At 33.3% G+C, this 20,995-nt stretch overlaps 1 protein-coding gene across 5 annotated transcripts; it reads left to right on the top strand.

Moving 5' to 3' along the window:
* The first annotated feature begins 8,648 nt into the window (after positions 1-8,648).
* On the top strand, positions 8,649-19,014 carry LOC145162396 (disease resistance protein RPV1-like). Of its 5 annotated transcripts, XM_079081563.1 has the most exons (9): positions 8,649-8,873; positions 9,842-10,637; positions 11,769-12,897; positions 12,986-13,309; positions 13,390-14,237; positions 14,316-14,958; positions 15,765-15,839; positions 18,314-18,587; positions 18,707-19,014. In XM_079081563.1, the coding sequence occupies exons 2-5, from the start codon at positions 10,021-10,023 to the stop codon at positions 14,233-14,235; spliced, it is 2,916 nt and encodes a 971-aa protein (XP_078937689.1). In that variant the 5' UTR covers positions 8,649-8,873; positions 9,842-10,020; the 3' UTR covers positions 14,236-14,237; positions 14,316-14,958; positions 15,765-15,839; positions 18,314-18,587; positions 18,707-19,014. The 5 variants fall into 5 exon arrangements, with proteins under 5 accessions (XP_078937689.1, XP_078937684.1, XP_078937698.1 ...); XM_079081558.1 differs by having other exon boundaries at positions 18,314-19,014; XM_079081572.1 differs by lacking the exons at positions 18,314-18,587; positions 18,707-19,014 and adding an exon at positions 16,577-16,665.
* The last annotated feature ends 1,981 nt before the right edge of the window (positions 19,015-20,995 follow it).

Below are 20,995 nucleotides of genomic sequence, written 5' to 3'. Positions count from 1 at the left end.
ATGAAATTGTTATTGTAAAACCTAAATTTTATTATTGTATGACTAATTTAGTTGCATGAATTTTATTTTCAATGTTATAAGACTATTATTATTAAAATTTTGGTGTTGAAAAATCATTTTAAGTTTGTAAAATCATTTTATTTAAAATTCAGTTTATTTCAGCAGCCTGCAGACGTTAAAAAACAAACAGTCTTCTTATTGCAGACTGCAGACGTTTGGTCCACCTCTTCTGCTGCAGAGGCTTGCAGATGTGGTCCGCAGACTGCAGACATTTTGGCTTCAGAAAAACAAACAACACCTTAGTCTCCACTAACTAACCAAGTGAGTGTATATTTACTTTCTGCTAATACATAAATACAAGTATTTTAAATGCCTAAATGTTATGTGTGTTGTTTATGATGGGTTTAGGTAAAACAAATAAACTAGAAAACAATTCTAAGTTCACATGCAACCTACTTCGGATCTATGTTTTTACTATTGAATATATAACTTTGAATTGAAAAACAAGAACCCCAAGGGAAGATGCTATTTTCGAAAAATAACAAATTAGGGTTTTTTTAGAATCACACCTTTCAATTGTTAAAGTAAGAAATTGAAAATCCCTTTGCATCTTGATCTTCGTGGAAGCCTAGCACTACACTTGTCGTGCCTCTGATAGAATCACACCCAAGAGCTGGCAAGAAGGAAAATATATATATATATATATATATATATATATATATATATATATATATATAGAGAGAGAGAGAGAGATGGGGGGGTATGCAATTTCGGCTTAGGGTTTCTTCAGGAATAGTGGTGGCCGAAATTTGGAGCTAAGAGGCTCCTTAAATAGTTGTGGTAGTTAGGGTTTAAGGGATAACCCTAATGTTCCTTTACTTTAGGCCCGAGCTAATACAGAAGCCTTATCCAAGGCCCTTGGACGAAATCATTAGGGTTACCCCTAAGAATTTCGTCCAACTCCTCCAAGGAGGTTCTGGAATGTTCCTTCCAACTTTTTATGTTCCTTCCAACTTTTTAATAATTGCAAACCAGTCCCTATACTTTATAGTTAATACAATTAACCCCAGAATTAATTCCAATTAATTTCTGGTTAACTATTAATCAAATAATAGGATTTCTAATTAATAAATTATTTTCATAACATATTGATGAATCATTTATATTAATTTATTAATCTTATAATAAATTAATTTCTCTCCTTTCATAATTTCCTTGTCCAATTGCTAGGTTTGAGGGCAACCCAAAAGGATTGTGCTGCTATCAGTTCAAGTATATACCAATTATAGTTATGGACTTAGACACATAATCCAATAGTTTCCCACTTGGATAAGTCTATAACTATAACTGCTAGTATGACTTCCAAACTGACCAACAAATTTTAGCTTCCAAAAGTTGTTGCTGAAATCTGACCCAGTCAGTTACATGTCCTAAGATAAGTGATCATATAATCCTTCGTTCTGCCTGATATCTCCGGACATAAGACATGGAATGCAATCAATCTCCTTGTCCAGAATCTATGTTTCCCGATTTATGATTTGTGATGATGTAGGACTTCTAATTGAACACATCAATTCAGTCCTGGCTGGGCCCATGACATAAGCCAACACCAAATCATCAAAGGGCGTACAAATATCGCTTTTCCCGTTAGGCAGAAGGAACGAATAAACTTTGAATCATATGCTTGTATGTTTTACTTATCCAACCATACATGATAATACGTTTTATAATACCAAGTTACTGATGCGTTTTCGCATTACCAATGCATAACCGACTTGTAAATTACTGATGTGTGTGAAATGCACTAGTTTTAATCCTACTAATTTAAACACAAAATAAACACACGAAAGGCAGTGTACCTATCGATTAGCAATATAGTTCAAGCAAGTAGGGTATCGAACACAGGGAATGGTAACAATAAGATTAACTACTAACTAGCCAAGTGAGTGCATATTTACTTTCTGCTAATACATAAACTCTTTTAAACTATTTTAGACTTCTGTTTTAATATCAAAAAAAATCGTATTCATTTATATATTTATGTATAAGTATGCTTTAATGGACTTAGGACTATTGTTAAATACCTTGACTAATGTTCCTTGTTTAGTTATGGGCTTAGGGTAGGATTCTGATAGGAATCGATAACACAATAATGAAGAACAGAAACTGAATGCTTGATTACTATGAAATTCAAGTGGAAATAACAGAATAACAATTCAGAAAAGTTAATCAAATGTTTGTCCTTCCTGACCTAAATCAGAGAGGATATCAAAGAGATGACCTCATGCCCAAGCTAATGCCGAAGACTCAAAATACAAATGCAAAATACTGAATGCCTCACTACTCCTATCACTACTCTATTTATACTATTCTTGAGATAATTCTAGATAGGGTGCAAAATAGATAATAATAGATATTACAATTAAGTCCCCCATGTAAACCCATATATTTATATAAGACCCATAACACATTCTCTATCAATACCACCGTCTTGAAGAAGAGGCTTGTCCTCAAGCCGGGAGTTACGAAATTGACTTTTTGTTTGCAAGGCACTTTTGCTTCTTTGATTGGAACTTGCTTCCATGGAATCAGCCATTGCTTTCCTTGTCCTGACTCAAGGGCGTTTTTTTCATTTTGACACAAAACAGAAAGTGGGAAAAGGATTGAACTTTTTGAGAAAGGGGGAGTGCATGAGGCTGGTACTCTAAGATGGATAGGCTTAGAACGCATAAGACCTGATTTGGATGGTAGTAATGTAGGAACAAGTTCAAAGAAAAGAGATCCAATAGGCTCACTCTTGAATGTAGAAACCTCGTTCTTCCCAAATTCAAACTTGATATTAACTTTCTTTTTATCCTCAAAGATTCCATCAGGTTGTGCCTAACTCAAAAAGATCCTAACTTTTTTCTTATAAGCCCCTTCTAAGTTTTTGATTTCAATTATCTCCAATACAAATTTAATGACATTTATTTCAGGAAGATTGATTAATTTTTGAAATCTAGTACCCGAATCAACTTTTTGGGTCATGACTTGAGTGGTAGTGACACGAGAAAGTGGAGTACCTCTACAAAATGCTCCTGCTCTCCAATAACTTGAACCAAAAATCTCCTCCCCTTGTTGTGTAGTTAGAGAAAATTCAACACTTAGTTTCTGACCTTTGCACCATTGCAAAAATTGACAACCATAAAAGCAATTGTTCCTATCTTCATCAATAAATTGGAGTTGATGCATAGCAGCAGATACAAGATCTTCATGTATCAGAATATTTAGTGATACAATCCACTCTGATTCTTGTTCCATATCTATTTTGATTCTCAGCTTTTTAATAGTTATAATTAATCCAAAAAGAGCTTTATAATTATGGAATTGGGCGGTTGGACCAAACTGATTGCAGTGAAAATCCAAAACAAAACCACTATACTTTTGACTTGATGATATAAATACTTGTTTTTCTAAGCGCTTGGGTACCCAACCTGTGTCATAAATCATGATGTTTTTCTGTGGGCTCTGTTCTTGTGAGAAACTTGAAACTAAGCCGGAAGTGATCTTAGCCAGGAGTAACATTCTTGACTCCCCTTCAACACTTTTGAATTTTGGGTAATAACTTTGAGCACTAAAACTAAACCTTTTCAGATGTCGATCTTCCCCTTCTTGTTGAATTAGGTGGGAAGTGACGATAAGATTAGATACGACACTCGGTTTTGGCGCTTCGTAGGGTTTTAATAGTGATTGAATTAGTGTAATATTGAATTGGGTCGATTAACTGGTCTGTGAATCGGGCCCAATGGAGTGAACGGACTGATAGGGCAAACTACGCAAACCACATGGACCAAACCGAAAAAATAAATTGGATCTAGCAACAGAGTTAGATGTATTACCCTTCACGCTTGGATTTTCTTCCGGAGTGGCGATGACGATGGCGATGGAAGTGGCGGTGGCTGCAGGATAGGCAAGCGCTATTTGTGATCGTTGTGTAACGATCTCCACAACATCGTGTTCTTCCTCCTTGAAGTCCGGCGACGAGAATGGTGCCCTAGGGTTCCCGAAGTTAACTTTATCAACCTGATCAGAGAACTTTGTATGTTTCTCCCTTAGATCTGCCAAAACCCTTGATTGAGTGACGAATGGAGTATACTGTTGGGGTTGATCACCAGAGGAAACGTTGACATCTGTAGTAGACCAGTGGCACAACTCCGATTCAACCTCCTGTTGGTGTTTCTTTCCTTGAGATTCTTGGGATTGTTGGATCATCTTCTCAATTGATTGAGGCATTTCATTGAGTAGCTCTTTCATGGCTCTCGAGTGGTCCTTCATCTGTTTAGATAGCGTCTCAATCTTCTTATCTTGTGAATCCATCCGGTTTTCAAGCTCGATGCATATTTGTGCTTCAGTGGGTTGTACCATGGTTTCACACAGGAAGAAGAGGATTGAAGGGCAATGGAAACAATTGATAGGAATCTATAACACAATAATGAAGAACAAAAATTGAATGCTTGATTAGTATGAACTTCAAGTGGAAATAACAGAATAACAATTCAGAAAAGTTAATCAAATGATTGTCCTTCCTGACCTAAATCAGAGAGGATCTCAAAGAGATGACCTCCTGCCCAAGCTAATGTCGAAGACTCAAAATACAAATGCAAAATACTAAATGCCTCACTACTCCTATCACTACTCTATTTATACTATTCTTGAGATAATTCTAGATAGGGTGCAAAATAGATAATAATAAATATTACAATTAAGTCCCCCATGTTTTCCCATATATTTATATAAGACCCATAGCACATTCTCTATTAGATTCACTTGTCCGACTGTCGGTTGATCCATAATTATACATGATAAATATATGCATGAATATTAAATCTCATTTTAAAGGACATACTTAACTCATTTGTATATGCTGAGCAAATGAATCTTTTCTCCAAATCAATGACAATTCAAACAAACATACTAGTAAACTATAATAGGTATTGTTTAGAGATCAGTCACACTATTTTCTAGAATCAGAGAAACAATACATGAATCAATACATACATACTAATACTTTTCATTACAAAGCATACTATTCATTTACAAGAACAAGAAGGAACTTTCATACTATACGTGCACAAGTTAACTACAATGTGAAACACTATTTCATGTGCTTGGCAATATTCTTGCCAAGACATGTTTTGTAACTAGAGTCTCCTGGAGGGAGAGTGTGAGTTTGTGTATAGATCTATAGGGGACTGACAATCCCACACCTTGCTGCTAGCTACAGTGTGACCTATAGGTCTATGGGTGACAAATGTCATATCATTTTCGATGTCTGAAGAACGTCGTGTTTTATACTAGTCAATCAAGTATGGTTATAACTTAAATCACATTAAAACCTTAATTAACCAATTCGGTTACAAGGCAATAAATTCATTCAGTAGTGTATTTTAAAACAATACTATTGTACATCTTCATTTTCTATTACATACATATAGTGATATTCTCACTTGAGTTCTGCATACTACTTTTCTAGTAAAGATAGTTACTACTATGGAAAACATACATTTCATACTATTTTAAATACAAACATACATTTTACACTATTACAAGAGAACAAACATTACAAAACAGTCGGGTCTTGGGTAGAAGACTACTTTACATTTTAAGTAGAAAATATGGGATTTTCTGGGAAGTATACTAACATTTTCAATGAAACAAATAAAAACATTTGAAACTAAAATACTTATGAACTCACCAACTTAAATGTTGATACTCTCTTTCAAAATAACTTGTATTCTCAGGAACCAGTAGACAGGTACATTTGCACAGGTTTTGGGAAGACAGAGCATGTTCAAGACTCGTCTTTTTATTTTGATATATATACATTTTTGGTGTCATTCAACTTTACAAAGAACACACATGTATTAACTATATTATTAATGCAATGGATGTTGTTGGTTGTTTTACTATTGTGCATTGTTATGATACTATACATAACGTCCTCCACCCCCGAATGTTTCCACCATCTCGGTTTGAGGGTGTGACAAAAAAACATCCTAGGGTCTGGGTTTTGAACATTACAACATTCCTATGGTGCACATGCAACCCTAATTGGTATGGATCTAATTTTTTTCTCTATTGAACATACAAATATGAACACCAAAACAATAATCCTATATACTAGCATACAATTTCGAAATTCACATAAGAAATAGGATTAGATGATTACCTTACTTGTTATATTGTAATAACAAGAACAGTCATTGCTTGATCTTGACTCTTGAAAGCCTAGTCAACAATTATATTAATTTTACGTCCGGCTAGCGAGTGATGTAGCATTGACTTAGAATTAGAGCTAGTGAAGGTCAAACCTTTTGTGGGTTAAAGTGTTGTATTGAATCACACAAGGAATGCATACATCATGTAATCGTTGCCCCTCACTAGCTATTTCCTAAACAAAAACTATATTGTTGTTAAAAAAACTAAAATCTTATTAGATTCCTTTAAGACTCATTTTTCCTGATATACAGACATGTCGATAAGAGCATAATCAACAAATTCCTTAGACGTTGCATTATTATTCATTTTCAAATTAACTAAGAAACCTTCCGTTAGCAAAAGAAGAAGTTGTAGTCTCTAAATTTGTAGATGAAAGCCTTTGGTCTTGAAACTAACATGTATAAAAGCATTTGTGATCAGATTCCACCCAATTTAATAGACATACAACCTTCAATCTTCAAACAGTAGCGGATCCAAGATCAAAGTAAAAGTAAAGGGGTATCCCGACAAAAAAAAATCGTATAGTAAACATTAAGAAAATAAATCCGGAAAAAATGACACTACTAATTTTTTTTTAAGGGGTATCCTGGGCTACCCCGGGATATATATTAGCTCCGCCAATGCTTCAAAGTAGTAGATGTGAAAACAGTTATACAATTTCAGTCAAGTTAGCAAATATAAAACATTTCAGTTTTTAAACAAAGAAACATAGATACAACCAAACATCCACTATTTCTACATTAAAAACCTCTATCTTTCTACATTAATAAGATCACCTTAAACAATGCTGAGAACAAGAACAAAATGAATTATAGCCAAAACGAAAAAGTTAACCAAATATAAGAGGTTTTTTTTAAATAAAAAAAGTTCGGTTTTTTTTTTTTTTGACAAATGCAAAAGATCCATAAACATGCGAAAATGATTGGAGCGAAAAATTGAAAAAGTATAAAGCTTATTTAATCAAGATAAAATTGTATTATAATATTAACCCCACTCTACTTTCTGAACATTAATTTTAGACAAAATTACAAAAGCCGTTAGGGTAAGGGTATTTTCATCTTTTCAGGTATAAAAAGATTAAATTCGTGATATGGTAAACCACAGGGACCATTTTTGAAATTTGCTTCAAAAAGACAATTAAAAGCTGTAGGAGGGATCGAACTCAAGACCTCCAGCCACTTAATGTACCAAAGCCTTGACCAATTGAGCTGCTATTCTTTTGGTTTTTTCTTTCCTAAAACTAACTTTTATATATATATATATATATATATATATATATATATATATATATATATATATATATATATATATATATATATATATATATATATATATCACTATGTCTTTTCATTTTCATTTTAACCATACGATTTAGAACTTGCGATTAAGATGAAATACGTATTTTAAATAAGATATATAACCGAATAAGTTTTTTATATTTTTTAAAATACATATAACCAAATACGTATTTAAAAAAAACGTTTTCAAAAAACCGGTTGGACCAAACCAAAACATATCCGGCCGATTTTGCCTTCCAATACAGCATAATAACATTTTTTAATACATATAACCGAAAAGATGGTTTTAATACTAGCAACCCAAAAGAATTTATATATTTTTTTATATCATTAGTAGTGTTAATTATTATTATTATTTCAAAGACATAAAAAAAATATTTTACAAAAACGTATATTTTATACGAAAACGTATTTTTTAAAAACAAAAAAATATATTTTATGTAAAATAAATACATAAAAATACATATAAATTGTTTGTAAAAAATATTTTTTTTTTATATAATACAACTAAACTAAGGTACATTTTGTTTTATTTAAAAAAAATTAGGAAAAAAAAGTTTTTTTATTTATATATTGTTTATATTTTAACGATTTGTTATTCTATGAGTTAGTTTTAGGAAAGAAAAAACCAAAAGAGTAAGCAGCTAAATTGGTGAAGGCTTTGGTACATTAAGTGGTTGGAGGTCTCAAGTTCGAGCCTAGCCTTTAGTTGTCTTTTTGAAGCAAATTTCAAAAATGGTCCCTGAGTTAGTAAAAATGGCCATCTATGCAAGTTTTACAAACCACAAGGACCATTTGCATCAAAAAAATTAACAGATAAGTTTTACAAACCACAAGGACCATTTGCATCAAAAAAATTAACAGATACTGACTTTATGACTTTTGACAAACCACAAGGTCCATTTTTGTAATTTTGTCTTAATTTTAAGAAATTGTCACTATGCACGTGCCTATTTAACTATTTAAGCATTTTCTTCTGTACTAAATAAATATGTTTATTTTGAAAGATTTTTGCACTTTCTTGGAATTTACGTTGTCCTACTAAATATGTTTACTTAAAGAATAAAAAGAAAACTAACACCCCCTGAAATCTCTCGATCATAAGCCAAAAGGAAAACCCATCATCCTCGTTGACCTCCTCTCTGCGATCTCCCTTCATTGCTGACTCACAATTTCCCTGCCGACTTACCGCCATTCGGTCTGTAGCTTTCAGTCATCTTTCACAGCCTCGTCACTGTTGACTCATCCTCTATCATCGCTGCTTCAGATCTCCTTGTGTTTCTGTAGGCAGCTAACTATGAAGCCACGTTCTTACAAGTTAGTTTCAGATACTGTTTGACAATTTCATCTTATTACACATAAATCAACAACAACATCATTTGTTTATTTCGTGAACATGTGATTGAATTTCTTTTTCTATTTCGATTATTTCTGTTTTATTTTATATATCATTTAGTATAGTACACACTCCTTTTAGAGTAAAGTCCACTAGTCCAGAATGATGAACAGAAATTCGTGCACAGTGGGAAATTCTTCAACCCTCCAAAATTACTTCCTTAATTCCTTTATATCTTCAAGGAATTTTGGGGATCTGTACGCCAAGAAGCTTATTATTATTTTTTTCTGTTTGGATCTTCAAATTACTCTTTGTTGATATCTAGAGAAAGCATGAAATTTCCTTTCATTGAAGGTAATAGTGGATCTTGTACTTGTATCCAGAATGGTATTTGGTGTTGATTTGTAGGTTAAATGAATAAAACGGTTTGATATTTTTTTGCACCCAAACTTAGTTGGGAAAATAGGTTAACCAATTCAATTAGTTGAGTACCTGTTTTCTAAATAATTTCCATGGCAATGTAATTGTTACTCTCTTTGCTTGTTTCACATACTTAGCTATACCTTTTTCCATTTGTAATAAGAGCAATCTCTCTTTGCTTGATTCACATACGTCCCTTGCACACAAAAGAGAACCACCGGTTAAAACACACATATACATATTATGCAATATATAGCTCCAATATCAACTCTAAGCTCAAAGTTAGGGGGTAAATATTGCCATTTTAACACAATTAGAGTTTATATAATGAGATTTAAACATTTTCTAGGCATATTAGCTCACATGGCAATGTTTGGAAATTGGAGATGCATATGTATTGTATTTTAATTACTTAAAAGATTTATTTCTGAGGAATTCAAAGGTATTTTTAATATTATTATTGAGGTTTAAATTGTTTGACTAGATTTACTTTGCATATTGTTAATACTAATAATTTGAATTTTTGTAGAGGCATTATATACTGGATCCTAACATTGAAGCAGAAGTGAGGAAAGCTTATGAAGCCAACTTACATTATCCATAACCTGTGAAGAAGTTTGAAAGCTTACTTGGATACACACTTAAGTTCAAATTAATAAATACTCAAAATCGTGAGAAGGGTGAAGAGTCATCAACACATAACTCATAATGGTTGTTCTGTCTGAACTTCCAGAAGTATCTTCATCTTCTTCATCAACTCATGGCCATAATTTAATAACTCATGGTCATAATTCATCAACTCATGGCCATAGTTTAATAACTCATGGTCATAATTCATCAACTCAGGATCATAGATATGATGTATTTTTAAGTTTTAGAGGTGTTGACGTTCGTCATAGTTTCACTGATCACCTTCATAAGGCCCTCATTGATGCCAATATCAATACCTTCTTGGATGATGAAGAGATTGAAACAGGAGAAGATCTGAAACCAGAATTGGAGAGTGCAATTAAGGCATCCCGGGCTTCTATTATTGTATTGTCGAAGAATTATGCTTCTTCAACATGGTGTCTGGATGAATTGGGGCTGATCCTTGAGCAGCGTATCACATCCAACCACATTGTCATCCCCATATTTTATCATGTGGAGCCCACCCATGTCAGAAAGCAACAAAGTAGCTTTGGAGATGCAATGGCTAAGCATAAACAGAAAATGGATGAAGAGACCGATGAAAATAAAAGAAGTCAATGGGGTCAAAAGATAGAGAGATGGAATAAAGCACTTATCGAAGTTGCTAATTTGAAAGGAAATGACGTAAATGGCAGGTAACCACATATTCACCCATATGAAAATGTCAATATCATCTTTACTCTATGCATTTCAGTAAGTTTCTTTTTATATCATCGAATAGACATATATTTGATATAGTAGGATAACTAAGATGCACAAAGTTGTATCCATGTTATCTGATCTCATTAATCAATTTATATAGATAGATTAATTATTCTGATAATTTTTACATTTTTGTTATGCATTTATTTATTTTAAACAACTACTAATCTAATCCTAAACCTCACCAATGTCTCGAGCGAGACTTGAACCCTCAATCCCTTGGAGGAGGAGCACCTTTTCCAACTCCTGATACCGCTAGGCGATAAGCTCTTTGGTTTATGCATATATTATTTAAAACAGGAAGACACAACAATTAGAAAGGAAGAGATCATGCCACATCATACATAACGGTTTTAGCATGGTTAACTAGCTGCATTATTTGGTACTTATTTAAAATGTTGTTGTATATTAAATATAGAATTGTCGCATATACCGGGAAAAAGACGAAACGTTGTTGCATGACTAACTAACTAACCGTTTTATTAAAAACCAGACTTCGAATACGTTGCTATACATCTACTATTACTTATACCATACTACATTCAAATCATAGCGTCTTTTATGATAAATAACTTATGTTGTAAGTAGTAAAGGATAACCACATTGATAGTTAAGTTTGACAGTCTTGTAGAAACATAGTGAAGTTACAAGCCCCATTAGGGAAAACTTCTAATACATTGTTAGTTTTGGTCTTATTATACGTAAATATTTATGACCTTACACATTAGATATGTATATGGTTAGAATGAAAAGACAATATGGTTTGATGCGAAGAGCTTAACTAAAAGTTTAAAACTAATAGTTGTTTTGAAGAAATCAGATTTCTGGAATATTATCTTGTCATTGATAAAGGGGTTAAACCCTCATTTATACACAAACTAATACATAAAACAGGAAAATAGAAATAAAGTATCCTAAAAGCAAATAAACCATATCCTAAATATATCTAACACTAACACTTGTCATATAATATTGATTTAGATCTTTATATAAAAGAAATCTCCAAATTTGGTTTGTTAGTTTTGTGGATTGTTTTTTGTAATTCTTATTAAATTAAGTTTCAGGTTTGAGACAGAGTTTATTGAAGAAATCATGAAGGACATCTACCGTAGATTACATATACCATTACGGAGTGTTCGGCCACTACTTCTCGGGATGGACTATTCCATTAACTTCATCGCTTCATGGTTGAAAGATGGATCCTCACATACGACTGACATACTCACTATTTCGGGTATAGGCGGAATCGGGAAGACATCTTTAGCCGAACATGTCTATGGGCTATATTGGCGTGAATTCCACAAAAGCAGCTATATTGAAGATATCACTAGGAGATGTGATGGAAAGTATATTGGGCTGCTTGATATACAAAAACAACTGTGTGGTGATATTTCAAAAACAAGTTCAATTCAAATTTATGATGTTTCAAAATACACATCAATGATAGAGAATGCAGTAGCTCGTAAAAGGGTGTTTATTGTTCTTGATGATATCAATAGTATTGATCAGTTGGATGCATTACTTGGAAGCAAAGGTTTTCATCCTGGAAGCAAGGTTATAATAACCACAAAGGACAGATGCTTGACAGAGAGTTGTGCACTATTCAAAACAAACATTAAACCCAAACATGTAGAACACTTACTTGAAGGCTTAGATGAGACTGAATCACAAAAACTTTTGTGTTCCCATGCATTCATGTGCAACCACCCCAAGGAAGGTTATGAAGAGGTGTCAGATAAGCTTGTGGAGTATTGTCAAGGACATCCATTGGCTCTTGAAGTTTTGGGCAAACTTCTTCATAATCGAGGTGTGGCGTATTGGGAAGGGTGCATGAAAGGGCTAAAGAAAGAAACAAATGATCGTATAAATAATGTCTTGAGAATGAGCTTTGACTCTTTGCCATCCAAAAACGATAAGGACTTGTTTAAGCATATTGCTTGTTTTTTTGTTGGAATAGATAGAGATCTTAGCGAAACAATATTAGAGGCATGTGACATAAACACGAGATCCGGAATCACGAATCTCATTGACAGATGTCTTCTTAGTATTGGATCGAATAATGAATTGAAGATGCATCAGTTGGTTCAAGAGATGGGAAGATTCGAAGTACATCAAGAATCACCTGATAAGCCATGGAAGCGAAGTCGATTATGGTGTCATAAGGAGTCACTCAGAGTGTTGAAACGAAAAAAGGTAAGAAGTCATTATGCTTTTAGTAGTGTGCACGTCCAAAATACTTTGTATTGCCTAATTTGTTTATTTGCATTCTGTTTCTTCTTAGGGTAAGGGAAATCTTCTAGGCCTTGCCCTTGACATGCGCATGCTTGAGAAAGAGAAGTTGGGAGCATCGTATGAGCTGAAAACAGATGCATTAAGTAACATGGATAATTTGATGCTACTACAACTCAATTATGTGTACATGCATGGGTCTTATGAGAACTTTCCAGAAGAAATAAAATGGTTGTGTATGCATGGGTTTCGTTTAAAGTCTATACCTTTAGAGTTACCTATGCGGAATCTGGTTGCCCTTGACATGTCATATAGCAATATTGAATCATTTTTCGGTTGTTATAGCAATCCACAACGACTTGAGAAGAGGCAAAAGGTAAAGTTATCTTTCATGTATTAGTCATGCATGTGAGTTGATGAAATTCAATACAATACTAACTTATTTCCATTTTGTAGTTGGTTGGCTCGTGCTTAAAAGAGAAAAGGTTGTTTGGTTCACTGAAGATTCTTAATTTAAGTTTCTGCAAACAACTTCATAGTGTTGGTGACTTTGACCAACTCCCTGCACTTGAGAGGTTAATACTTAGGAATTGCATTGGTTTGGTTGATGTTTGTGAATCAATTGGGCAATGTGTTGAACTTATCTTCATCGATCTGAGTTACTGCAAGAAGCTTGAAAAACTTCCAAGAAATATAGGCATGTTAGAAAAGGTTAAAACAATGTTGCTAGATGGTTGTAATCTTGGTGAATCTCGAATCAAGAATATGGATATGGATTCACTGGAAATGTGCACGGTTGCCAACATTGGCATAAACAAAGCCTTTGTGGGTGCTATACCACGTGATTTGAAGTCCTCTGAAATGTCTTTACCGTGGTCTTTAGTAACGTTGTCTCTTACAAAGAACAAGTTGTCCAATGAATTCTTTCCCTTGGACTTCAGTTGTCTATCCATGTTAAAGGAATTATATTTAGATGGCAATCTTTTCAATTCCATGCCTAGTTGTGTGAGAACCCTTCCTAGACTTGAGATACTTAGTATGAATAAGTGTAAAAATTTGAAGTCAGTCGAGTATCCTCCACGTACACTAAAAGAGTTGTTTCTTAATGCTAGTGATGATTATCATACAGACAAAGTTGTATTTGTTCCAGAAATGTCCCCACTCCGGTTATCAATAGGCTGGTTAGACCGGATGTGTTCGTCACTTGGGTTGAACGATTACGAAATTGAAGGTGTGGTCAAAATCCAACCAATGGCGAATGTTGAAGAAAAGGTATTACGTAGCTTGGGCTGGACTAATTGAAGGTTTGTCTAGTTAACTTAACTGTATGTGTTTATTTGAAGACATATAATTTACTTATTATGGTGGTTTGTATTTGGCAGATGATGACTTATGAATTTGGAATATTCAGCACGGTTTATGAGGCAGAGGAGATGCCAAGTTGGTTTAGTTATAGAAGCGTGGGGCCGTCAATATCATTTACCATCCCATCGTCATCATCTCCAAACAACCTCCTTACAGGGCTCAACTTCTGCTCTCTGCACACATTAAACCTTCTTGATGAACCTTTTATAGATTATGATTTTTTCCCTTGGAAGCCAATGATGACAATTACTAATATAACAAAAAACCATATGTGGATATATGAACGTTTAGATGACAAATTTAGTGAATCTCTGAATTGTTGGGTGATGTTAAGTCATTGGATGTTTGGGAAGAATGAAATGGAGGCTGGTGACCACATTACTATCACTGTTACACCGCAGAGGCGTGAACTTGATCCATATTATGAACTTGTAAAGGAGTGTGGGGTGAGTCTTGTGTATGATGAAGGAGAGATGAAGGATGAAGAAGAAGATGTGTTGGGTTATTACAAGTCATGGAATCACATAATTGGTGGAGATCTCTCTCCTTTTCAAACAACTACAGGACAATACATCTTAGACAACGGACGGTTTTTTCATCGTGCTGTTAGAGTTTATTCATATCATCGTAAATTCGTTCCAGACGGCCCCAGATGGCAAGGTAGATGTCATTTATTAAAATATTTTATTGTCATGACCCAACTTCTTTAGAAAGATGGATAATGACCCATTTATTTTTAGTACATAAATAAATGTTTCATATAACCCAAATCCACCCACCCATTTATCATTCATTTTATTGAACTCAACTATAAGAGTTTGTTCTTGTAAAATATGACAAATCAAATTTTTACAACAGATTTTTTTCTTCCTGACATTAGAGTGTTTCCCTATCTTCGTAAATTAGTTGCACATAGCCCTGCCCTCACTGTCAAGATAGATGTGATTTTAGATAAATATTCTTTGAATAGATGGATAATGACCCATTTTTTTAGTAGATAAATAAATGTTTCATATAACCCAAATCCACCCACCCATTTATCATTCATTTTATTGACCTCTACTATAAGAATTTGTTCTTGTAAAATATGACAAATCAAATTTCCCTATCTTCGTAAATTCATTGCACACGCCCTGACTGTCAAGGTAGATGTGATTTTTGATAGATAATGACCCATTTTTTCGGAGATAAATAATTTTTTCACGCCCAAATCCACCCATTTATCGTTGACGTTATTGATCTCCACTATAAGAGTTTGTTTTTATAAAATATGAATAATAAAGTATCTACCTTCTGCCTTTTAAATAAATCGACCCAAGTAGTGATCCGTTTGAATGAGTTTATGTTAACCGATTAAGTCTTGATATGTTGGATCACATAAATATATCAGGACGCAATACAAACTACTTTGTCCAAGTTGATGTTTGTGAATAATAATTAACACATAACTTATTATCTGTGTTCAGTACAAAAGGAAAAGTATTGGTTCAAAGCTTTATCCCCAACGAAGGAAGGCTGACATAGTTGGTCGAGCATGTAAGGTATACTTTTTGACACCCAAACCTTTCTCTCATTACATGAATAAAGGGCATACAGATCCAAGAATGTTATATATCATATCTTTGATTGGTTTAGGATGTAAAATGATAAAAGGAGTCATAATCTTGCAATCGATGCTTGGAAATGACAATATCAAAATGTGGTTGGCCTGATATGATATGAATTTGTCTAATTTTCTCTACCTATTTAATCTTAGAGTCGGGAATTACGGATCCCTATTTCCTCCATTTAGGGCTCTAAATTCAGGGTTTTTAGTTGTTATCAAGTTCTTTTGGTTTATTTATTTATGTTTGTTTTTATGTCAAATACATGATATCTTAAGCTATTCTTGTCAATTATTGTCAAATACATGATAACTTCTTTGTAAGAAAATCCAAAATTTCATCACATTTTTTGGAACCGAACTTTCCTCAGCCCTTATTTCTGGTTAAGATACAACAAATGCACAGGGGTTCAGTTCATAGTTTGTATTTCCTCCAATAAACTTTATATAACCTTGAACTATTATTTGACTACCAGAGGTCATTAAATTCCCTTAATCATTGGCAATGGTCCACCACATTGTATTGGACTTTAACCAATAAGTTTTTAGTGTTATGTTACTTCTCCATGAACATCATGTATTTATTCCTAAGATCTTTAGATTACAATTATCACTGTTTACATTTGACCTCCAAGAATAGACATAAATTTAATATTTATCTTTTTTCACTTGAAGCCTTTTCAACTTGCTATAACAAGCAAGGGTTTCTGTTACATGTCTCCACAGCTGATGCTTTAAAATTGTTTTATTGTAGTCTTCTATTTTTATAGACATGTTTTAAAATTGTTTTATTGCTTTAAAATTTTTAGTGTTATAACAATTTATCTTTTCAGTTTTTGTTTTTGATAGCTGTCTATTTGATTGCCAAAAACAGAGGAAAAGAGTATAAATGGTTTTTTAGTTGATTAAAACACGTGTAAAGTCGTAATGTTGTTTTTATTACTTTATATGTTTGTTATTTTGTTGATTTGGTTCATGTGATTGAAAGAAAAGACTAAAATGTGATCGCTAATCACAAATCCTATAACCCACAAAAAAACAAAATGTTCTCATAAAGACTCGTTAAATATTCGTAACGGTGAAAAAACAGAGGAAGAGAGAGAGAGAGAGAGAGAGAGAGAGAGAGAGAGAGAGAGAGAGAGAGAGAGAATGTTGAAGATTAGAGGAGGGATGGTGGGGTGTTGGGTTTATTTGGCTTTTTTTAAACTAAAGTTAGTTAGAAAAAAGTGAATGAAATTAAAAAGTGTATAAATGTAATTTTATATGAGTCAAGGATCAAGGATGCAATAAAATTGAAACCACAAGGACCATTCGCGTAAAAAAGTCTAGGGACTAAATCTGTGATTTTTGTAAACCACAGGGACCATTTAATCAATCCTTTCTTCTTTTTCGTGCAACATTGTACTTCAATTTTTCTTATTAAGACATTGTACTTTGAAAGATCTACCTAATTATAGCATTGTACTTCCAGTTTATCTTTTCTTATTAGGGCGACATAATATTAAAAAAAAATCTCCAATAACAACATTGAAAATTAATTTTTATTCGAATGACAATACTTTGATAAATTTTCAATGTACATTGTTGCAATAGGAAGAACCTAGAAGCATAATGCTAGAATAAACATATAAATAGCCCTAAAATGTTTGTAACAAACGGTCAAACATGACCTGAGGCACTACAATTACAACTGGAACCCAAAACAACAAAGCTACTCCAATTTCTCAAGGGAGTATCATGAAGTGGTTTACTACTCTACTCATGTATATAACATATACAACGCTGACCATTTGTAATGTCAATCTCATAACAATCAAAATGACCCATACACCCATGTTGACTGTGGGACCTGTTAGCGGTTGAGTGCTCAGGGGTGATATATATACCATTAGCAATCTCATACTCATAACAATCAAAATGACCTACATGCCCATGTTGACTGTGGGACCCGTTAGTGGGTGAGGGCTCACGGGTGATCTATACCACAATTATAAATACTCACCCAAAAACCAACTAAATCCATGATACAAAAAGCATCCATAGCCCACAATCAAAGACCTCAAAACGATCTAAATTTGCACTCAGCAACCAATTTAGATTGTGGTATTCAATTTTCTCAAGCACACATACAAATAGCAAACGATTTTTTTTTCCTTTTTAGTCAAGATAGTCCATTCCCTATATCTTAGCATAGCAATATCATACATCCTTTGAACCCTAGGAAGCTAATATGTTATAACTATGAATCCCAGATCATTTAGTCGCCCCAAAAGTTGGAGAATGTTTTTTAATCACTCATTTAAACCCTTGATTGATGGAAGCAAAGTTTATACTAATTACTTCTTTGCTCTGTGGTGATCCTCTTAATTTCTAAAAAAAATTGGTTTTTTTTGTTTTTTTTTTCGAATATAGGAAAAGGAATTGGATTTCGAAAACCAGATGGCGAATAACACTAGCAGTTGCCAGAACTTACACAGACAAGCAATTTATTGTTGAGATGTAGATTGTAGAGTCTCCGACATGAATTACATATCCAGATCTATAAGAGCCACTTGAGGATGTCAAGTTGACTTCTGGAGCATAGTTTTCGGCCAAGGTTGTGGTGTTACAATTACAAGGAGCATGAAACGATGAGTATATAGTTTTGTGTTATTCACTTGACCTCCAGCGACATGAGAGGGAATAGGTATTCTGATCCGTTTTCCGGCATAGACTTCGTTGACTTATAAGAATTTTCTAATGAGCTTTGTTTACGTTTGCCTCCGGCCAAGAGTAAAGTGACAAGTTCAATCCTATTTCTAACAGAGACTATGAACTGCGGTGGTTTATGAGAATATCGTAAGACTCTGACGAGAGAGGCATGGTTTGGAAAGGAGAGATCATGTTTTTTCCGGTAAACCACATAATAACGGTAGTCGGTTTATTGTTGCCACCGGAGCAGTGTACCCGAACAAGAGGAGATCGTGTGGTTGAGCGACATCTGGTAACTTAGGTGATGGGCTCAAATTTTCTTTTTATTGAAAGATCTGTTATTGGGCTTAAGTTATTGGATTAAATAAAGTAGTTGTTAAACTAAATAATACCTATATCGGGCTAACTACAACTGAATTGGCTTTGGGCTTTTATAAGTTTATAAGATTTTCTAAATGTTTGAACTGAAATCTATATAGCTTTAAATAACTACTAAATGTTAATTTTTCTAATTGATGTCCAAGTCGATACCATTATATATATATATATATATATATATATATATATATATATATATATATATATATATATATATATATTCCATGTACAAATTATAAAATGAATCTAATTATCAGAATTTAGGTGTGAAATGTATTATGAACATCTTCCGAAGTATTATCATTAACATGATCTATTGTTTTAAACTTCTAATATTTAAAAACATCTGTGTATAAAAAACTTGTATGAAAATTGTGTAAAGTGTAAAAAGAAGTTTTTGAAAAAAGTTATAAAACAAGTTTAACGACTTTTTAAACCAAAGTATTTATAAATGTTTTGAATTTGTATTTAAAAAAAATATTTTTAAAAAGTTATTTGGAAGTTGTATGAAAGGGGAAAAAAATAATTAGGAGGGAATTTATAACATAAAAATGTTTGGACTATATTCGTAAAAAAAATTCAAAGTTTTGACGATTCCTAATAAAATTTAAAACCTAAGGTAAAAATGTAAAATTGAGATGTGAGGTGTGATAGTAGGTAGAGAAACAAAAAGTCAAAAACACATTTCGCTACATCTTCATAATATTTTTTAAATTTGTTAGTAAGTAGATGTGGGGGGGGGGGGGGGGGGGATTTGAAATACACCTGATTTTAAAGTAAAAAAACCATTTTAAAGGTCAAAAAAACCACTTTGACTTTAAGTAACCCAATTTGATGGGATTTTAGATAATGATTACTTATTAAATTGAGATATTCAATTCTCTTTATATAATCGAGACATAGTGAGTAATCGGTGTTGTTATACCAATTTATTAAAACTTTCATTATAACCCTCTAACATATACTAAATTTATAATTATGTGGGATTTTAGATAATGATTGTGGGACCCATTAGTGGGTGAGTGCGCAGAGGTGATATATACCACATCTAAGAATACTCACCCAAAAACTAACTAACTCCATGATACAAAAAGCATGCACATCCCACAATCAAAGACCTCGAAACGATCTAAATTTGCACTCAACAACCAATTTGGATTGTGTATTTCAGTTTCTCAAGCACATATACAAACAACAAACGACTTTTTTCCTTTTTTAATCAAGATAGTCCTTTCCCTGTGTCTTAGCATAGCAATGCCATACATCCTTAGAACCCTAAGAAGCTAATCTGTTATAATTAACTATGAATCCCAGATCATTCAATTGCCTCAAAAGTTGAGAATGTTTTTTAAATCACTCATTTAAACCCAAACCCAACCCTTGATTGATTGAACGAAGTTTATACTAATTACTTCTTTGCTCAATGGCGATCCTATTAATTTCTAAACAAAAATTGGGTTTTTTTGTTTTTGAACATAGGAAAAGGAATTGGATTTCGAAAAACAGATGGCGAATAACGCTAGCAATTGCCAGAACTTACAAAGACAAAAGCAATTTATTGTTCAGATGTAGATTGTAGAGTCTCCGGCCAAGAGTAAAGTGACAAGTTCAATCCTAATTCCAACAGAGACCATGAACTGTGGTGCTTTATGAGAATAGAGGCATGGTTTGGAAAGGAGAGATCATGTTTTTTTTTCCTGGTAAACCACATAATCACCGTGGTGGATTTATTGCCGCCGCCGGAGCAGTGTAGCTGAACATGAGGAGATCTTGTGGTGAAGCGACATCTCGTAAATTAGGAATGGGCTCAAATTTTCTTTTTTCAAAAGATTAGGAAACGTATTGAAAGATCTCTTATTGGCCTTAAGTTATTGGACTAAATAAAGTGGTTGTTAAACTAAATACTACGTATATTGGGCTAACTACAACTAAATTCCAGACTTTGGGTTTTTATAAATTTATAAGATATTCTAAATGTTTGAAGTGAAATCTATGTAGTTTATAATAATTGCTAAATGTTAATTT

This window comes from Lactuca virosa, chromosome 1, assembly GCF_052849685.1.
Source record: "Lactuca virosa cultivar CGN04683 chromosome 1, Lactuca_virosa_CGN04683_v6, whole genome shotgun sequence".
NCBI lineage: Eukaryota > Viridiplantae > Streptophyta > Magnoliopsida > Asterales > Asteraceae > Lactuca > Lactuca virosa.
The sequence above is the reverse complement of the archived record's forward strand: the minus strand, read 5'-3'. Positions and strand labels throughout refer to the sequence as shown.

Coding starts and splice junctions, on each gene's coding strand:
- LOC145162396 (XM_079081563.1), top strand. CDS start 10,021: ATGGTTGTTCTGTCTGAACTTCCAGAAGTATCTTCATCTTCTTCATCA. Junction 12,898..12,985: donor GAGTGTTGAAACGAAAAAAG/GTAAGAAGTCAT, acceptor GTTTCTTCTTAG/GGTAAGGGAAATCTTCTAGG. Junction 13,310..13,389: donor GACTTGAGAAGAGGCAAAAG/GTAAAGTTATCT, acceptor TCCATTTTGTAG/TTGGTTGGCTCGTGCTTAAA.